Source organism: Macaca thibetana, chromosome 1 (assembly GCF_024542745.1).
Source record: "Macaca thibetana thibetana isolate TM-01 chromosome 1, ASM2454274v1, whole genome shotgun sequence".
Classification (NCBI taxonomy): domain Eukaryota; kingdom Metazoa; phylum Chordata; class Mammalia; order Primates; family Cercopithecidae; genus Macaca; species Macaca thibetana.
This window is the reverse complement of record NC_065578.1, coordinates 59,277,115-59,294,477: the sequence shown is the minus strand read 5'-3', so window position 1 is coordinate 59,294,477 and position 17,363 is coordinate 59,277,115. Positions and strand designations below refer to the sequence as shown.

General features: G+C 39.9%; 2 protein-coding genes across 2 annotated transcripts in view; both read left to right on the top strand.

Annotated features, from left to right (window-relative positions):
* Positions 1-17,363, top strand: part of LOC126962825 (mitochondrial import receptor subunit TOM22 homolog) — a 448,771-nt gene that overhangs the window by 175,868 nt on the left and 255,540 nt on the right. The window lies entirely within an intron of this gene.
* Positions 1-17,363, top strand: part of C1H1orf87 (chromosome 1 C1orf87 homolog) — a 1,078,851-nt gene that overhangs the window by 979,658 nt on the left and 81,830 nt on the right. Inside the window, exons 2-3 of the mRNA XM_050804178.1 lie at positions 15,077-15,156; positions 16,192-16,324. Of these exons, the coding sequence (XP_050660135.1) occupies positions 16,218-16,324 (107 nt within the window). The 5' untranslated portion in view covers positions 15,077-15,156; positions 16,192-16,217. The remainder of the gene's footprint in view (positions 1-15,076; positions 15,157-16,191; positions 16,325-17,363) is intronic.

Here is a 17,363-nt window from a genome sequence, read left to right as displayed (position 1 = left end):
TCTTGGTCTATAAAACGTATTATAAATCTGAAGGGATTTCTGCTTTCTTTGCACACATTTCTGTTTTACTGCCACCGAGTGGTCTAGATTAAAATTGGCAGTTTTGTTGCTTGGAGTTTCAGGAAGCAAAAGAAAGACGAGTATTTTTATTTTTAAGTATAAGATACAAATAAATAATCCAGAAAGCCATCTTTCTCTCCTGCCTGGTTCATTCTATTTTCTCCATCTAAATATCTCCCCCAGTATACACAAAACCACACATGCACACACACACCCCCCATTCTATTTTCTCCATCTAAATCATCTAAATTCCTCCCCCAGTACACACACACATCCCACACACATTATTCCAGTCAAAATCTCGAAGACCCTAGTATGGATGATGGCCTATAGTATCCATGGGCTATTCTACCTGTGTGACCTTGAATAATTCATTCTACTTTTCTTTTCTACAACAGAGATTTGCTGAAACACTGTAAGAGTTTTTTTGTTTGTTTGTTTGTTTGTTTGTTTTTAGCTCTTCTTCCCCATCCACTCCCTAGGTGGTATTTCTGATGTTTTAATATTATCCCATTGTTATAAGCTGGATTATGACCTCCAAAAATGTATATGTTGAAGCCCTAATCTCCAAGCACCTCAAAACATGACTATATTTGGAGATATGGTCTTAAGAGTGGTAATTAAGTTAACATGAAGTCGTTAGAATGGGCTGTAATCCAATCTGACTGGTGTCCTTATAAAAAGTGGAAATTTGTACACATAGACTACAGAGATGCAGGCACAGAGAAGAAAGACTATATGAGGATACAGCAAGAAGGCAGCCATCTGCAAGCCAAGGAAAGAGGCCTCAGAAGAAACCAAACCTGCCAACACCTTGATCTTGGGCTCTGGCCTCCAGAACTGTGAGAAAATAAATGTCTGTTGTTTAAGCCACCCAGTCTGTGGTACATCATTATGGCAGCCCTAGCAAGCTAATATGCCATCTGAAGCAAAGATATCAAATAATACATAATGTATAGACTTCAAAGCAAGCAACTGGTGTCTTGTTAAAGAGTCTGTGGCATGAAATTGCCTGAATCTCCAATCCTAAGAGGTCTCAACTCAAGATGATTGAAAACTAAGAGCTCCATCTGTGTAACTATATATACCTACATAGACATGTATATTTATATATGTAAATATGTGTATTTACATATATGGATATATATTTATATATGTAAGTATATATGTACATACACATGCATATATGCTATATATACACACACACAGCTTTGAGAGTGAGACAAACAGGTTCAAATCCAGGCTCTGTCACTTATTAGCCGGGTGGCCTAGGCAGAATAATTCTCTAAGATGCATGACTCTGTTTTATAATGACAAAACTGGAAAATAACAAAGTATAGTGGTATAATGAGGTAATACATAAGTATTAAAGGATGTAATCTTTTTTCTTTATAATCCGTACTTATACCTCATGTATGTATTAGGGTTCTCTAGAGAACTAATGGGATAGATGTATATATGAAAGGGAGTTTATTAAGGAGTATTGACTCACATAATCACGAAGTGAAGTTCCACAAAAGGCTATCTGCAAGCTGAGGAGCAAGGAAGCCAGTCCAAGTCCCAAAACCTCAAAGGTAGGGAAGCCAACAGTGCAGTTTTTAGTCTGTGGAAGAAGGCCCGAGAGCCCCTGGCAAACCACTGGTGTAAGTCCAAGAGTCCAAAAGCTGAAGAACTTGGGAGTCCGATGTTCCAGGGCAGGAAGCATCCAGCATGAGCGAAAGATGAAAGCCAGAAGCCTCAGCCAGTCTAGTCTGTCCATATTCTTCTGCCTGCTTTTATTCTAGCAGCACTGGCAGCTAATTAGATGGTGCCCACCCAGATTGAGGGTGGGGCTGTCTCTCCCAGTCCACTGACTCAAATGTTAATCTCCTTTGGCAGCACCCTCACAGACACAACCAGGAACAATACTTTGCATTCTCAATCCAATTGAGTTGACACTCAGTATTAACCATCACAGCTCAGATCACAAAGAAAATAATTTCCACTCCTTTCTACCCATTACTCGGGTAGCCCCAGGGGGATGTGCGGTTAATGCTAATCTTGAAAACTGATGTAGATTTGGACCTGTTTTCAAAAGAAGCAGAATGGCCCAACATTAAAGGTAAACAGCCTCTCTTTCCACCTTATTTTCTGCTGATGACTTAGCCTGTGACCCAACAAGCCCCCCGCTAAGTACAAGTACACTACAAGTACTCAGCATCTGCTCTACAGAATCAGCTAGACCCACAGCAGGACCTAATCTTAACTTGGAGGAAGTAGAAAAGATCCCAAATCTATTTTTGCCAAAGGGCCCTGATCTTTTTTTTTTTTTTTTTGAGATGGAGTCTCGCTCTGTCCCCCAAGCTGGAGTGCGGTGGCGCGATCTCGGCTAACTGCAAGTTCAGCCTCCTGGATTCACCGCCATTCTCCCGCCTCAGCCTCCCGAGTAGCTGGGATTACAGGTGCCTGCCACCACGCCCGGATAATTTTTTGTATTTTTAATGGAGATGGGGTTTCACCGTGTTAGGCAGGATGGTCTCAATCTCCTGACCTCGTGATCCACCCACCTCGGCCTCCCAAAGTGCTGGGATTACAGGCGTGAGCCACCGCGCCCGGCCTGGGCCCTGATCTTTAATATCTACCAGTCTGTAAATAAAGATGACATTTTGGCTCCCAATTTGACTCCATGTTTCAAAGTCTCTACTAGTTGGAATCCGATAGAATGAAGCTTCTAGTCTTCTGACAACAGGGACCAAGAAGTCAGTGGTGTCAAGGAGCAAAGATGGGTTCCTCAGGAAAACACTGAGTTGATCTTGGCAGAGACTCATTGCCCTGGGCAAACGCACTGGGATATCTAGTGGAACTTCTTTTTTTTATTATTATTTTTAAAATTTTCATTATTTATTTATTTTTTAATTCAACAGTTTTTGGGGAATGGGTAGTCTTTGATCACACGGATAAGTTCTTTAGTGGTGATTTCTGAGATTTTGGTGCATCCATCATGTGAGCAGTGTACGCTGTACCCAATGTGTAATCTTTCATCTCTCACCCCCTCCCATCCTTCGCCCCAAGTCCCCAATTTTATTGTATCATTCTTATGCCTTTGAGTCCTCATAGCTTAGCTCCCACTTACAAGTGAGAACCATATGATGTTCAGTTTTTCCATTCCTGAGTTACTTCACTTAGAATACTGGTCTTCAACTCCATCCAGGTTGCTGCAAAGGCTATTATTTTGTTCCTTTATATGGCTGAGTAGTATTCCATCGTGTGTGTGTGTGTGTGTGCATGTGTGTGTGTGTGTCTATCACAATTTATTTATCCACTCGTTGGTTGGTGGGCATTTCGGAAATGGAACTTCTTTTTATGAGATTTTAAGAGCAGTAAACAAAGGCAACAAGAGAAAATGACAGCCATACTGTACTCAAAATATAAAGTGGGAGAAAGATCCCATTCTACAGAGGCTCTATGGTTTCCTGTAGAAATACTAGTTCCAAAGCAGCACAGCAATGTTTAGTCCCATCAGATTAATGATTTTTCATCTCAACAGAGTAGCATCCCCACAAGGAGCATTTGAAATAAGGGGATGTGTTTTCATAGCCACAATGAATGAATGGAGTGCACTTTTGGCATTCGTTTTCAAGGGCTGGGGTTGCTAAATGTCCTGCAATGTTCTTGACAGTCCTGCAAAATGAAGCATGTCCCACCTAGAATGCCAGTACTACCTCCACTGAGAAGTACCACCGTAACTTGAGGATGGGGGCAATTATTCATTCTCTTTCATCCTTTAATATAACATTTTCTGAGCTCCTTCATATCAGGCCCTGAGTGAAAATTGATGGATCTGATATTAACAACACAGTCACCCATAAATTTCAAAGCATACCAGTGGATATTCCATGAATTCTCACCAACACACCGTCACTGAACTTTTGTTGAATTTTTTTTCTCCCTTGAGAATATCATGGAAGCCACTTGAGAATAGCACTTTGAAGGTGTTCTCCAGGAGGATGTTATTATAATTACCAGACAAGGATGCTGTGGTCCAAAGTGCTCAAAGCATCAAACCCTCAAGAGACTACAACAGACCTGCATTCCTTATGATTCTCACAGTGTTGAGGCCACACTGGGCTTTATCCCAAAAAGTGGGAGATACCTTTGCTTTTCCCTTTTATGTGACTCTGTCACCTGTTCACCAAACAAGTGCCACTTATGTTCTCATGTCTCAGAGTCTCCCCACATCACTCCTTTATCATCCACTTCTAGCTATGTATAGAATAGACTGAGGTACATGAGCAGGATACCTAAATTTCAGATAAACACTCTAATGTCCAACCTTTTTCAGACTCTGTCCTAGATACCACATAAAACCACATTATTTTTCTCCTTCAATAACTCTTTTCCACCCCTGGAAAAAACCCTCAAACAAATCTGCCCCCTAAGGCTTTACTTACCAGTTCAATTTATCAGATATATGTAAATCCTAGTTTAGGGTCAAACTGGAATGCCCCCTCCTACTACATATGAATTGACTTAACTATGCTTTCTTATACATGTTGATGATTGATACAGATTAGATAAATAGAGGACAGAGCCACTGACAGAGAGGGGAAGGGAGGAAGGAAGGAAGGAGGGAGGAAGGGAAGAAAGTGGATGGGTGCTTGGCAGACACCACACTCCCAATTAAATTTAGCTATTATCATTAATACACGTTGCAACAACTCTGCTATCAATGTCATTTTAAAAATGCAGAAACTGAGGCTCAAAGCCACAGGCAATTAGTCCGTAGCTTTAGGAGTCTAACTCATCTCTGACTCCAAAGTTCAGGTACTTTCGATTAAATTCTACAAGCTCTACATTCCACCCTATGTAAAACTCAGTCACTTTGAAACCATGTAACAATGTATCATACATAGAAGACTGTATGTATACCCATTATGTATTTGTGCTTCATTCTGTAAACATGGGTTCCTCTCTCATCACATTCTAACAAGGACGGTAAATTGTCATGGTTGGACTGCTGTGTGCAGCTGAAGCCAAATGTCATGTGCTGCATGTCAACAAAGCCTACGTCACACTTGACATACACCAATTTATGCTATTCTAGAGATAATAACAGGCATATTACAGAAATAAGTAGGTATCTTTCTTCCACATGTACTGTGGGTAGATAAACTGTAAACAACATTTTCTTTATTTGAAAGTTGTAAATGCAACAGATGGGAAAATTTCTGTTAATAACATATCAGCAATCATGCATATCTATATTTTGTTTGTAAATATAAACTTGTTCTGAATTATAGTGAATTTTCTGCAAGCGTGGGTGTGGTAAACATTACTAGGGCTCATTATTATCCACTTCTCTCTTTTCAGGCACAGGGAGACTGTGCCCTTTTTAAGGTATAGGGCTATCATTGACTCAGACCAATGGACTGCATGCAGCAACAATGTGTGTGTCTCTCCTAAGGCAAAACATTTCATTCCAGGTGGGTAACCTTCTAGCACTTTCTTGTCTTGCCACAGGCATCATGGAAGCATGTGTTGAGAGGGAGGTGCTGTAGGGTCCACATAGACCAGATTGTTGAGCCAACACATGGAAGACAATCATCCTGGAGAACTGCCCAAATCCACAGCAGAATTTGTGTGAATGAAAATTACATTTTTGGTTTCTCAAGCCATGGAGCTGTAGGTGTTGTCTGTTAACACAGTGTAACTTGGCCTCTCCTGATTAATGGGATGGGTGAGGTTATTTCATTCATACTGTAAGATAACACATACATCTCTCTGTTGTAGTCAAAAGTAACATATGCATTGTCATCTGATACTCAAACTCTACAATCTGGCCCAAACCTACCTTTGCAATTTTGTCTTCTGCATTCTCCAAATGAACCTAGATGTGATCCCTTGGCCATATCCCATTTCTTGCTTTTCTCTGTCTCTACTTACGTTATTCCCCTACTTACAGTTATTATCTTCCCTTCTCATATGTCAATTACTACCTGTCTTTTAAAGATTCAACTCATCTGTTAACTCTTCAGAGAAGTCTTTCTTAATCCTACAATTATGAAGCAATTTATCTTTCCTTTGAATTTTCATATTTATTTGTTACTGTACCTTACTTTATGTCATAGCTAATGATTATTTATGAGCATGTTTTATCCCTCCTGCCGGCAATCTTGAGAGGGGCATTTGAATCTTATTCATCATTGTATCCTCAACAACTCACCATGGTGCCTTAAAATTACATTCAATAAATATTTGATAGATGTAGAGGTACCAGTATTATGAATTTAGTAAGTTTTATCATAAAATCAATTCGGGCCACTTGAGTGTGTCTAAAGGAGTCAAGACACATTCCTTTACTCAATCATTTTTTTCTTCCCCTTTTAAAAAAGGGAGAGCGTTATCCTAACCAGGCCATCTTTATTAGTGGGTAGGGATATTATGCATTGAAAAGTCCTGCCTATACACAAGGTCCGTCTTCTAGGCCATGAAGCGTATCAGGAAATAGAGCAGGCTTTCTTCTTGTCCCAGAAGCATTTAGGAACTGGGGAGTTTATGGCACTGGGGCATAGGGGCTGGTAGTAAGAAAACTGGAAATGAAAGAAGAGTATCAGCAGCACTAATAGTTATTGGGAATGTAGAGTGTACCAGGACCTGTGCTAACAGATTTATGTATGTTATATCACTTGCTATTTCCAAGAGCAGCAGGGAGATGGTATCACGTGGTGGATAATACATAAACTCTGTAGCCAGACTGCATATGTTTTAATTCCAGCCCCATCACTACCTGTAATCTTGGACAAGGCACTTGACTTGTCTCTGTCTCAGTTTCCTTAATTGAAAATAATACTCCCTACTTATTACTGTAATAAATGTGTTAATAAATAAAAAACACTTAGAAGAAAGCCTGTACATGATAAATGCACAATAAATATTGCTTTAAAAAAGAATGATGTTGTTATTATACTCCCTTTATAGATTAAGATACTAAAGCGTAAATGTTAAGCTCATTGCCCAAGGACATTAAGGTAATAATTAACAGAGCCAAGATTTGAAACCAAACCTTCTAGCCTCAGAATCAGCATTCTTAATTCTTCTACCATACAGCCAGAGGCCTTCAACATTATCGAGATAGAATGTTACAAGCAATATTAATGCTCCACTTTGCTGGGTAGAATGGCCAGATCCAATAACTTGTGAGGTCTATTTCAACCTTGAGATTCTCTGTGTCTTAATCTGTTCAGACTACTATAGTAAATATACCATATACCGGGTGAGTTATAAACAACAGAAATTTATTTCTCATGGTTCTGGAGACTGGGAAGTCCAAGATCAAAGTGCAGCAGATTCAGTGTCTGAAGAAAGTCTGTTTCCTCGTTCAAAGACAGTCTTCTTCTTGCTGTATTTTCCCATGGTGGAACAGGCAAGGGAGCACTCTGAAGTGTCTTTTACAAGGACTCTAAACCCATTCATGAGGGCTCTGCCCTCATGAACTAACCTCCTCCCAAAGGTCCCATCTCCTAATACCATCACCTTGGGGATTAGGGTTTCAACATACAAATTTTAGGTAACATATTCAGTATATAGCACTGTAGTTCTATTAACAGATGTTAAAACTTAAAGGCAGGTAAAGTTCTTAACAATCTAGAGCAGGGTAAGCTAATAGCAGAGGAGGCCAGATGGTCTTCATGTGGTTTAGAACTTCCGCTCTGTGGTCATTCTCTTGAACTTTATTACAACCACATTTTCCAGGCCACTATTATACTATAGAATTTTAAAACATAATGCTCCAAGGAGATGCTTTAGAGTCCAGCAAATGTGAATTTGAATCATTGTACTACCATTTATTTGTGGTAAGATCTTGGGCAAGTTATTCAACCTCCTATCAGGTTAACCTCTATTGGGTTCCTGCACCTTATAACTGTCTGGGTACTAACTCTTCCAATAGCTCCTACTAACAATTTTGTACATGATTATACCACCCACCAGTTCCATCCCCCAATACAGCAGTTCATTGGTTCAGATATTTCCTGACCAAGCTGGGTCGACCATAATTGCTCCTCTAGCAAATGGAACTAAGAAATTCCAGATTTTGCCAGCTCCTTGGGTAGAAATGAAACTTGTGAATTATGATTAGTGACTTTCTATCTGGTGATTATTTATGAGCATGTTTTATCCCCCAGCATGTTACCTGGGGGATGAGAAAACATTAATGTGTGCTACAGAGAAGAATAAATGAAGCTGATACACAGAGTAGTAGAGACAAGAGTCCTAAAAAAATTACCTGCCATAGTCCCTGACTGTTCCAGAGGCCTGGATTCATTTCTGTACTTAGTTTCATAAGAAATTCCCTTTTTGCTACAGTCGGCTGCGGTGGAATTTCAGCTATGTACAACCAAGGTCCTCGACAATCCAACACTCTGAGATCAGATTCCTCATCAGTAGAACAGAGATAATAATACCCTACATCCCTTATAACATCATTACTGAAATTAAATGAAGTGCCACATAAAAAGTGCCTCATCCAACGACTAGCACATAGTAAACCTTAAATAAATAGTAGCTGCTATGATAATATGCTTATCAAAATCATATTATACTATTAAAAGTCATCTCTCATGTTTATTTTCTCTCATGTATGTAATATACATTTGTGATCACATGCTATGTACTATCGCTGTGTTCAGAATGGGCTATGTGGCGAGTAAGACATAGTATTTATTTATCATCAACAATTGAGCAGGTGAGAAAGATTCTAAAGTCATAATTATTATCAAAATAGTAGATTCAATAAAACTGCTGCTGTACTGAAAAGAGTGAACCACCTGACTGGGGGCATTGAGGATAAATGCCTTTGCAGGGTCAGTAACATGGACATGATCTTAAAAGTCAGAAACCGAGTCACACAAAAGACCTTTCATGCAGAACAACAACAAAAATGCTCACCAGAGGCATGTGGGGATAAAACTCCAGGGAAGGTTGCAGAACACCAGTTAACTGCAGCTGAAGTTCATTAGGTTGGGAGAGAACATGGGACATGAGTTTGGGGAGGTGAGCAAAGCCAAACCAAAGAGGCCATAATAAAGAACGTGAACTCGAGTGTTCTTCAGCACTATAGGGTGACTAAGGTTAATAATTGATATGTATTTTCAAACAGCTAGAAGAGAAGTTTTGAGATGTTTTCAACACAAAGAAATAAATATTTGAGCCAATGGATATGATAATTACCCTGATTCAATCATTATACATTGTACACAAGTATTAAAATATCACCTTTACCCCATAAAATATGTATAAAGAAAGAACACTAATAGCAATAAACTCTTGCAGTACCAAACTCTATCCTAAACATGTTAACTCATTTAACCTCACATTGTGGTACATATTGGTATTATTCATGAAGAAATAAAGTCACAGAAAGGCAAAGTAGTTGCCTGAAATAACATCATATTAAATGGAAACCAGGTTTTGAACCCTGTTAAGGGTTGAATGGTGTCCCCCTCCTCCCACTTTATTTGTTGGCATCCTAGCTCTGACCATCAGATCTCCCAATGTGACCTAATATGTAAGTAGGGTGGTTGCAGAGGTAATTAGCCCAATATCACTTGTGTCCTTATACACAAGGGGAAATTTGGACACCGACACACACACAGGGAGAACACCATGTGAACATGAAGATGGAGATCTACAAGCCAAGAAACATCACAGACTTCCTGCAAACCCCGAGAAGCTAGGAGAGAAGCATGGAATAGATCCTCCTTCACCACCATCTGAAGGAACCAACCCTGCCAATACCTTGACCTCAGACTCCTAGCTTCCAATAACTATGAGACAATGCATTTCTGCTCTTCAATCCACTCACTTTGTGGTACTTCTTTATAACAGCCCTAGAAAACTATTACAGGGCCCAAATTTAGACCATCTAATCAGTATGCTATACAGTTTTATTTTTCCAGAGCCAAGAGAGCATTTTAAGGAGAAAAGAAACTTGACCATATCTGCTTTCTATTTAAAGTCAGCCTGCCTTTGCTTGTCTTTTTACCTGAAGTCCCTCATTAGTCATAAAGACTAATGGCTTGGGTCCTGTATGTCTCTTGGAGAAAAAACAAATGTAACACCCCCATATCTTTGTAATACAGCTCAGTTTAACATCAGTATTTGCCTCTCCTCTATTTGGACAAGAGACTTCACTGCAAAATGCCTCATTTTTATAGATCTATGATTAGACTGTTCAAAACAGCAGTTCTTTATTGCTTCCTGTTTATAAACTCATTCTACTTTGACTTATAAGGGCAAAAACAAAACACTGGAGACCATTTTTTTCCTCTTCCTTACTCTGTTTGATGGTAAATGTAAAATCCTGAAGTTTTAGGAGGGGGCATTCTTTGGTCCCTTATTGCAGCTATTTATCTTTCTTTGGGAAGAAAGGAGAGAGCGCTGACTCGGATGGAGATGTTTCTGTGGAATCTTTCTCTGGTGACTCGTAATCTAAAGCTGTTGAATTCAAAGAAGGCAGTTTTAACCACAGTATTTAATCTTGTGGAGACATTTATTGCACAGCTTTTTGTTTTGCCTTGTTTAATATAAACCACTGGAGAGATGTTTCGTGGTTGTGTCATTTCATAAAGCAGAGTGTAAAGTAGACAATAGCAGATAAGAAAAGACCACTCCTTAGCAATTCTGTCACAGAATCTGCATTCTGTAAGGAATGTAGAGCCTTAAAACAGCAGCAATAAAAATATTATCATTAATACATATTGATAAGAACAATGGCTAACTAACATCCACAGAGGAAGTATGGAGGAGGGGCTGTAGAGGCTACTTACAGAGTCAGGCACACCTGGATTTTTTATTATGCTTCTGACTTTTCCTAGCTACATTCCCTTCAGCAAGTTCTTTTTCTTCTCTAAGCCTCAGGTTCCTCATCTCTGATATGAGAATATTAAGTCTTTTTTCATAAGGTTGTTATGAAGATGAAATGGGATGTTGAATGAAAAGCTCTTAACTCAGTGTCTGGCACATACTAAATGTTCACTAAATGTTAGCAGCTATTGTTATAAACAAGAATATAATTTATTATAAGCCTGTTGCATGTCAGGGGCCTCCAGGTACATTATGTCTAATCCTGATAATCTTAGAGGGTAATTATTATTTTCTCCACCTTACAGATAAAAGAGTTAAATTACTTGTTCCAGGTCACTCAGCAGAGGTTCCCTCAGGTCCGAAAAATAGATCAGATTTCACCTGAATACCATCAAACTGGTAGAAGAGCTGCACAATAGAAAGCGTCTCCCCAATGCCACTGTGTTTCAAGTTGGCATTTGTAAAACCTACAGAGTCAAGATGAGGTCAAAGGATAGTCTTTAGTAGAATAACTAATTTGGTCAAAACCAATTTGCTCCTTCAAGCTTTATCAAAGAATTTATAGGAAAATTCAAAATGCCATCCAATCAATTAACTGTATCCCATAGAAAAAGTTTAATAACCTGAAGTTTAAGAGTCTCTCTGTTAGTCAGGTCTCCTTAGGTAAAGATTAATGACAGTCATCTCAAAATATTGTAAACAAAAGGGACGTTTATTACTCGTGTGTTTGAGAGTTCTGGAATCTCTAATTTCAGGCATAGCTGGATCCAGGCTCTTTGCTTTCCTCTCCTTCCCCGTGCTGGCTCCATTTTTGGCTCTGCTTTTCTCTGTTGGCTGACTTCCTTCTCTCTGAAAAATTGTAGTCTAGTAATCTTAACAGATATAAACTTTTTTCCTCCTATATGTGTATACAAATGATCCTTGAACAACACAGGTTTGAACTGTGCAGGTCCACTTATAGGCAGATTTTCTCCCAGCTCTGCCACCTCCAAGACAGCAAGATCAATCCCTCCTCTTCCTCCTTCTCTTCAGCGTACTTCATGTGAAGATGTTGAGGATAAAGACTTTTATGATGATCATTTTCACTTAGTAGATACATTTTCTCTTCCTTATGATTTTCTTAATAAGATTTTCTTTTCTCTAGCTTACTTTATTATAAGAATACATTATATAATATATATATAATATACACAATATGTGTTAATTTATGATGTTATCAGTAAGACTTCCAGTCAACAGCAAGCTATAAGTAGTTAAGTTTTGGGGGTGTCAAAAGTTACACGCAAATTTTCAACTGCACGAGGAGTCATCACCCCTAACCTCTGTGTTGTTCAAGGGTCATTGATAAGAACTTTGACCTTTTTAAGCCATAGAGTATAATCAAGCAACACTTTGACTGAAAATGCCCACAAGGACTCCTTGAAACAGGAAAAGATATTCCCAAAGAAAGCATTCAATTCACAGAAAGAAAGAATAGGGAAGCGTTTTAGGTGGACAAAACTCCCATGAGAACCATTTTCATTAGAGTATTTTTTAGAAAGAAATTTTAATATTCAGTTTTGGTTATCTTCTCCTTCATTCATTTGCTCAAAAAATTTTGTAGAGCACACTATAATCTAGATACTGTTCTGGATATTTAACAAACACAGAGAAGAAAAAGAAAAGAAGAGTCCTTCAATAGCATGACATTAAATTTTCCCATGGATAATATAATAAATCACCACACACAAATGTATTGTCTTACATTTTTGAAGGTTAGATGTCCAAAATCAGTCTCACTGGGCTAAAGTCAAGGGGTCAGCAGAATAGATTCCTTCTGGGGGTCTTGAGTAGAATCAGTTTCCTTGCCTTTTCTAGCTTCCAGAGACCATCTGCATTCATTGGCTCATGATCCCTTCCTCAAATCCCTGTACCCTCTTGCCTCCATTGTCACATTTACCTCCTCTTCTGTCATCAAATCTCTCACACCTCCCTCCTATAATGACACTTGTGGTTACATTTAGGGCTCATCTGAAAAATTCAGATAATATTTCCCTCTCGAGTTCCTTCACTTAATCACATCTGTAAAGTTCTTTTTGCCATGGAAGATAATATTCACAGGTTCTGGGGATTTAAAGGTGAACATCTTGAGGGAGGGGCATTATTCAGCCCTCTACAGCATAGCAGGAGAAGCCCGGACAACCAAAGCAAATAAATACCACACTCTCAGACAAAGACAGACATATTTCCTAAGAGAGAAGCCACAGGTTATATATAAGATTAAGAAGCTACTTTCAGCTGTGGAATCCAGTTTGGCTTCTTGCAAAATAACAGCAAACATTTATATTGTTCATTATGTGTCAGGCATTGTTCTAAGTCCCTTTCTTGTATAACTTGCTTAAAATTCACAAAAAGTCATCCTCATTGTATGGAAGAGGAAACTAAAGCACAAAGATGTTAAGTGATTTGCCCAAGATTGCACTGAACTAGCAGGGCAAGGATTTGAACTCAAGGTGTTCACATATCATTTGAGATCCAACTTAAAGAATGGATAGGCAGGCTGACACAATGAGAAATGGAGGGGCATTATAGGCAGAGGAAACAAAGTGAACAAAGGCACTGAGACAGAGATATGAAAGGGAGATTCAGGCCAGTGAGTAAACTGGGTTGGATGCAGCGTAACAGGCCTAGGAGAAGTAGTGGGAGATCAAGCTAGCGATCTAGCTTGAAGTCAGTTAGTGGAAGGTCTTGAAACCACAGACACCTGCTATGGCTGATGAGATCTTTCAGACGTTTGGTAGAGGAGGGGACTTGTCAGAGTTGGGCCTTGGGAAGACTGATCTGGAAGCAATGTGAAGGCTGGGAGGGAGGAGTCAGAAGGGAGCTGTTCCTGCTTCTCTGCTCCCTTAGCACTTTCTATATCGTAGAATGTGGTTATGTGTCTCACCCACTAGAGAGTGAACCCCTAGAGGGGAGCTGAGTGTGCTGTCCATCTCTGCCTGCATATGCCAGTGGGTGATACATTTATCTGTAAAGCACAGTACAGCTAGAGGTTAGGAGGCAGAGGTATGGATGCTAGAGCTGCTGCTGCCTACGTTGATGCAAATAACAATACTATTTGGGAGTCAATCTAAAGTGTCTTTGCCTATCATCTGAAGTTTATTTTAGCATAATAACAATCTACTGGAAATGTAGGATATGCAGATCTATATTCTAATCTTAGCTCTGTACTTGCTTTTGCAGGATTTGGAGTAATTTATCAATACCCCAACTTGTTTCTTTTCTCTTTAAAATAAAGTAAAACTACTTTATTTATAACTATTAACTTGTGAGGTGAGAGTTATCCCGCTCACATAAGGGATCTGGCATAGAGATAGTACACAACGTTATTATTATCAATGTATAATATTCTGGTTTTGTTTGTTTGTTTGATACTGAGTCTCCCTCTGTCCCCCAGGCTGGAGTGCAGTAGTAGGATTTTGGCTCACTGCAAGGTCCATCTCCCAGGTTCAAGCAATTCTTCTGCCTCAGCCTCCGGAGTAGCTGGGACTACAGGTGCGCACCACCACGCCCCGCTAATTTTTTGTATTTTTAGTAGAGACGGGGTTTCACCATGTTATCCAGGATGGTCTCAATCTCCTGTCCTCCTGATCTGCCCACCTAGGACTAACAAAGTGCTGGGATTACAGGCGTGAACCACTGTGCCCGGCCGACAATTTCATTTAATTTAGTCACCAACTCCCAGTTAGGACCCTGTTATTATTTTGCCCCGTTTTATAGATGAGGAAACAATCTCAGGGAAAAGAAGAGATTTACTCAAGCCATACAGTGGAGACGTCTGGATTTGAACCTACTGTGTTCGAATCTCAACTGTGTGCAAACTCACAAAGGGAAATGAAGCTTCAGAGGAAGGGCAGGACAAGGGTGACCACACAGGTGAGCCAGATGGGCGAGAAGGATGCCCGCATATCGCTGAAGAAGAGAGAAGGCACAGATCAAAAACACCTAGACTCTTCACCCACCGGCAGCCATAGCCTGGGTCCATTGCCGCGGCAGTGGAGAAAAACCTGGTCCCCGCCCAGAAACAGCCTTCTGCGTCCTTAGCGACCAGGGCGGAAGAGGCGCCCCCCGCGACGCGGGCCCTGTGATTGGCTAGATTCCTGGGCTCAGTCCCCACGCCCCGTCCTGTCTCCAGGGTCTGAGAGTGTCAACTTCCTGGGGAGAAGCACGGACCGCGCAACTCTGAGCCGCCAGGGTGGGAACGCTGCCCTAGCGGTAAGCACCCCTCTCTGTTCTCTCCTGGGAAAGACCTCAGGACCGACACGCAGCTGCTGGGCAGGGAGGGGACTTGAGGATCACGAATTCCGAGTCTGGAAGATTCCAGACAGGCGCAAAGAGGTTGCAGGTCCCCGGAATGAGGGGCTGCCGTCGCACAGCAGGTCTTTAGTATTGGACTTTTGGGAAGAACCCTGGTCTAGACATCAGACCCAAGTACTGGAAACAATCCTGTCCTTCATTCTCTCTGTGACCCTTGTCAAATAACAAACCCTCTCTGGGCCTTAGTTTTCCAATCTGTGAGGGGGCCTTTGGAGTAGAATGATTTTTAAAGGGCTTTCAGTCTCTGGGTGGTTCTAAAAGGGAGTGTTCAGCTGTGACCAGATTTACTGAACTTCTGATTTTTCCCTTGACATCACTCTGTTTAAACAGCCAGTGCTTATCTTGTGCAGGAGCTCAATTTCAGATTCATTGGATTGTTGTAGAAAGAGATCAGTGATCACAACAAAAGTCTGTCTCTCTTGTGTTCAGTCTCCCTTCAGATGCATTATCTCCTTGGATTCACCCCCAAGTCGTAGAACAGACCCGGAATTATCCTGATCTTATAAATGGAGAAACTAAACATCAGAACTGAATATTGATTCTTCGTATGTCCCACTAATGCCATAGTTTCCGCTCTGACCTCACTGGAATCCCATCCTATGTCTTGTAGTACAGGAAAGTAGAGTCACCTAATGACTCAGTAGATCTGCTTTGCAGACCTCTTAGGTGAGATTCCCAAGTCCGCTAATTACTGGTGATGTGATGTGATGTGAGTAAGTCATATAGCTACATTTTGCCTGTTTCCTCAACTGTAAAACAAAAGTGATACTAATTAAAAATATCTTTCTCATGCCTTTGTTAGGAGTGTTAAGTGAGGTAATATAGGTGAAACACTTTGTCCTGCTATTATTATTGCTTGTTGTTATTGACAAGGATGATGGAGTTCTGTAACGGAAAATCAAGAAGAACAATTTACTTATTTTTACCTCTAAGGATTTGAAGGGATTTTGAAAAGAATCATGTCTTCAGCCTGGAAGACTCCCCGTGGATCAGATGCAATGCCTGAGATCATGGTGAAAATCATTGGAAGTAAATACTTTCGATACCTCGTGGAGAAGCCAAAGATGTAAGTCCATATTTGAAAAATACCTATGTTGCTTGGATGATAATGAAGTTTTATTGTTTTTTTTTCACTCAGAAATTTAAACTTAAAAAAATGCCATCCATGGAAAACGAAGTCATTAAGATGAAACAGTAGAGTTAAAATCGTGTTGATAACTTCCATGCGCACTGTTCTCCTAGTATTTTTCATCTTTATAATTCCCCATACTCCTTAATTACTTGGGCCGATTTTCCAAATAGATGGGAAATAAGAGCATTGAGACATTTATAAATATTAATGGAGCATTACTGCCTTTTCTCATCGGGCTTGTAATCTACCACATGTAGTAATTTTAGGGAGAGTGGGGGAGGTTTATTAGTCAATTTGTTGTGAATTAAAGGAGTAGGATTAATACAGAATCATAAACTGTAAGGTTTTCACTTACTCCTGTTTGTATTTGATACTCAAGGGCTTCTCAGATCGTGGCTAAGATCTCTTTCTTCTCTTCCAAACCCATCACAGTCACATTTAAGATATGACACTCATATATTTCTAATATTCACTAGATGTTTCAGCACAGAAGAGTATGACTAGCTCTTTCCTACAGAGTTTCAGTGGCTCAAAAAAGAAGGGAAGATACTAGATCTGTCTTTCTTATAGTAGGCATTCCATAAATAATAGCTAGTCAAAACTTGCTTTTCCTTGCTAAGATAATTTCCTTAGCTCTATCTTCTATTTCAGAAATTCGTAGACTGAACAAATATACAAAGATATGGTATCGCTGAACATAGGTGCAAGAAGAAATTTTTACTAAACCTGGCAATCATCAGAATCGCCGGGAGGGTCCTCAAAAATAAAGATTCAGGAACCAGCTCAAGGTCTGCTGAATCAAAATCTCTGAATGCAGGTCACCAAGACTGCTGTTATGAAGTACAGGCTTTAATAAGACTTTAGAAAGTCACATTAGTTCTACTTCCCCACTATCAGTATTGTAAAGTCTAGAGGGATTCCAAAGTGATTGCTATAATCAGTTAGTAATGTCTGCCACTGCACAGGAACTGAG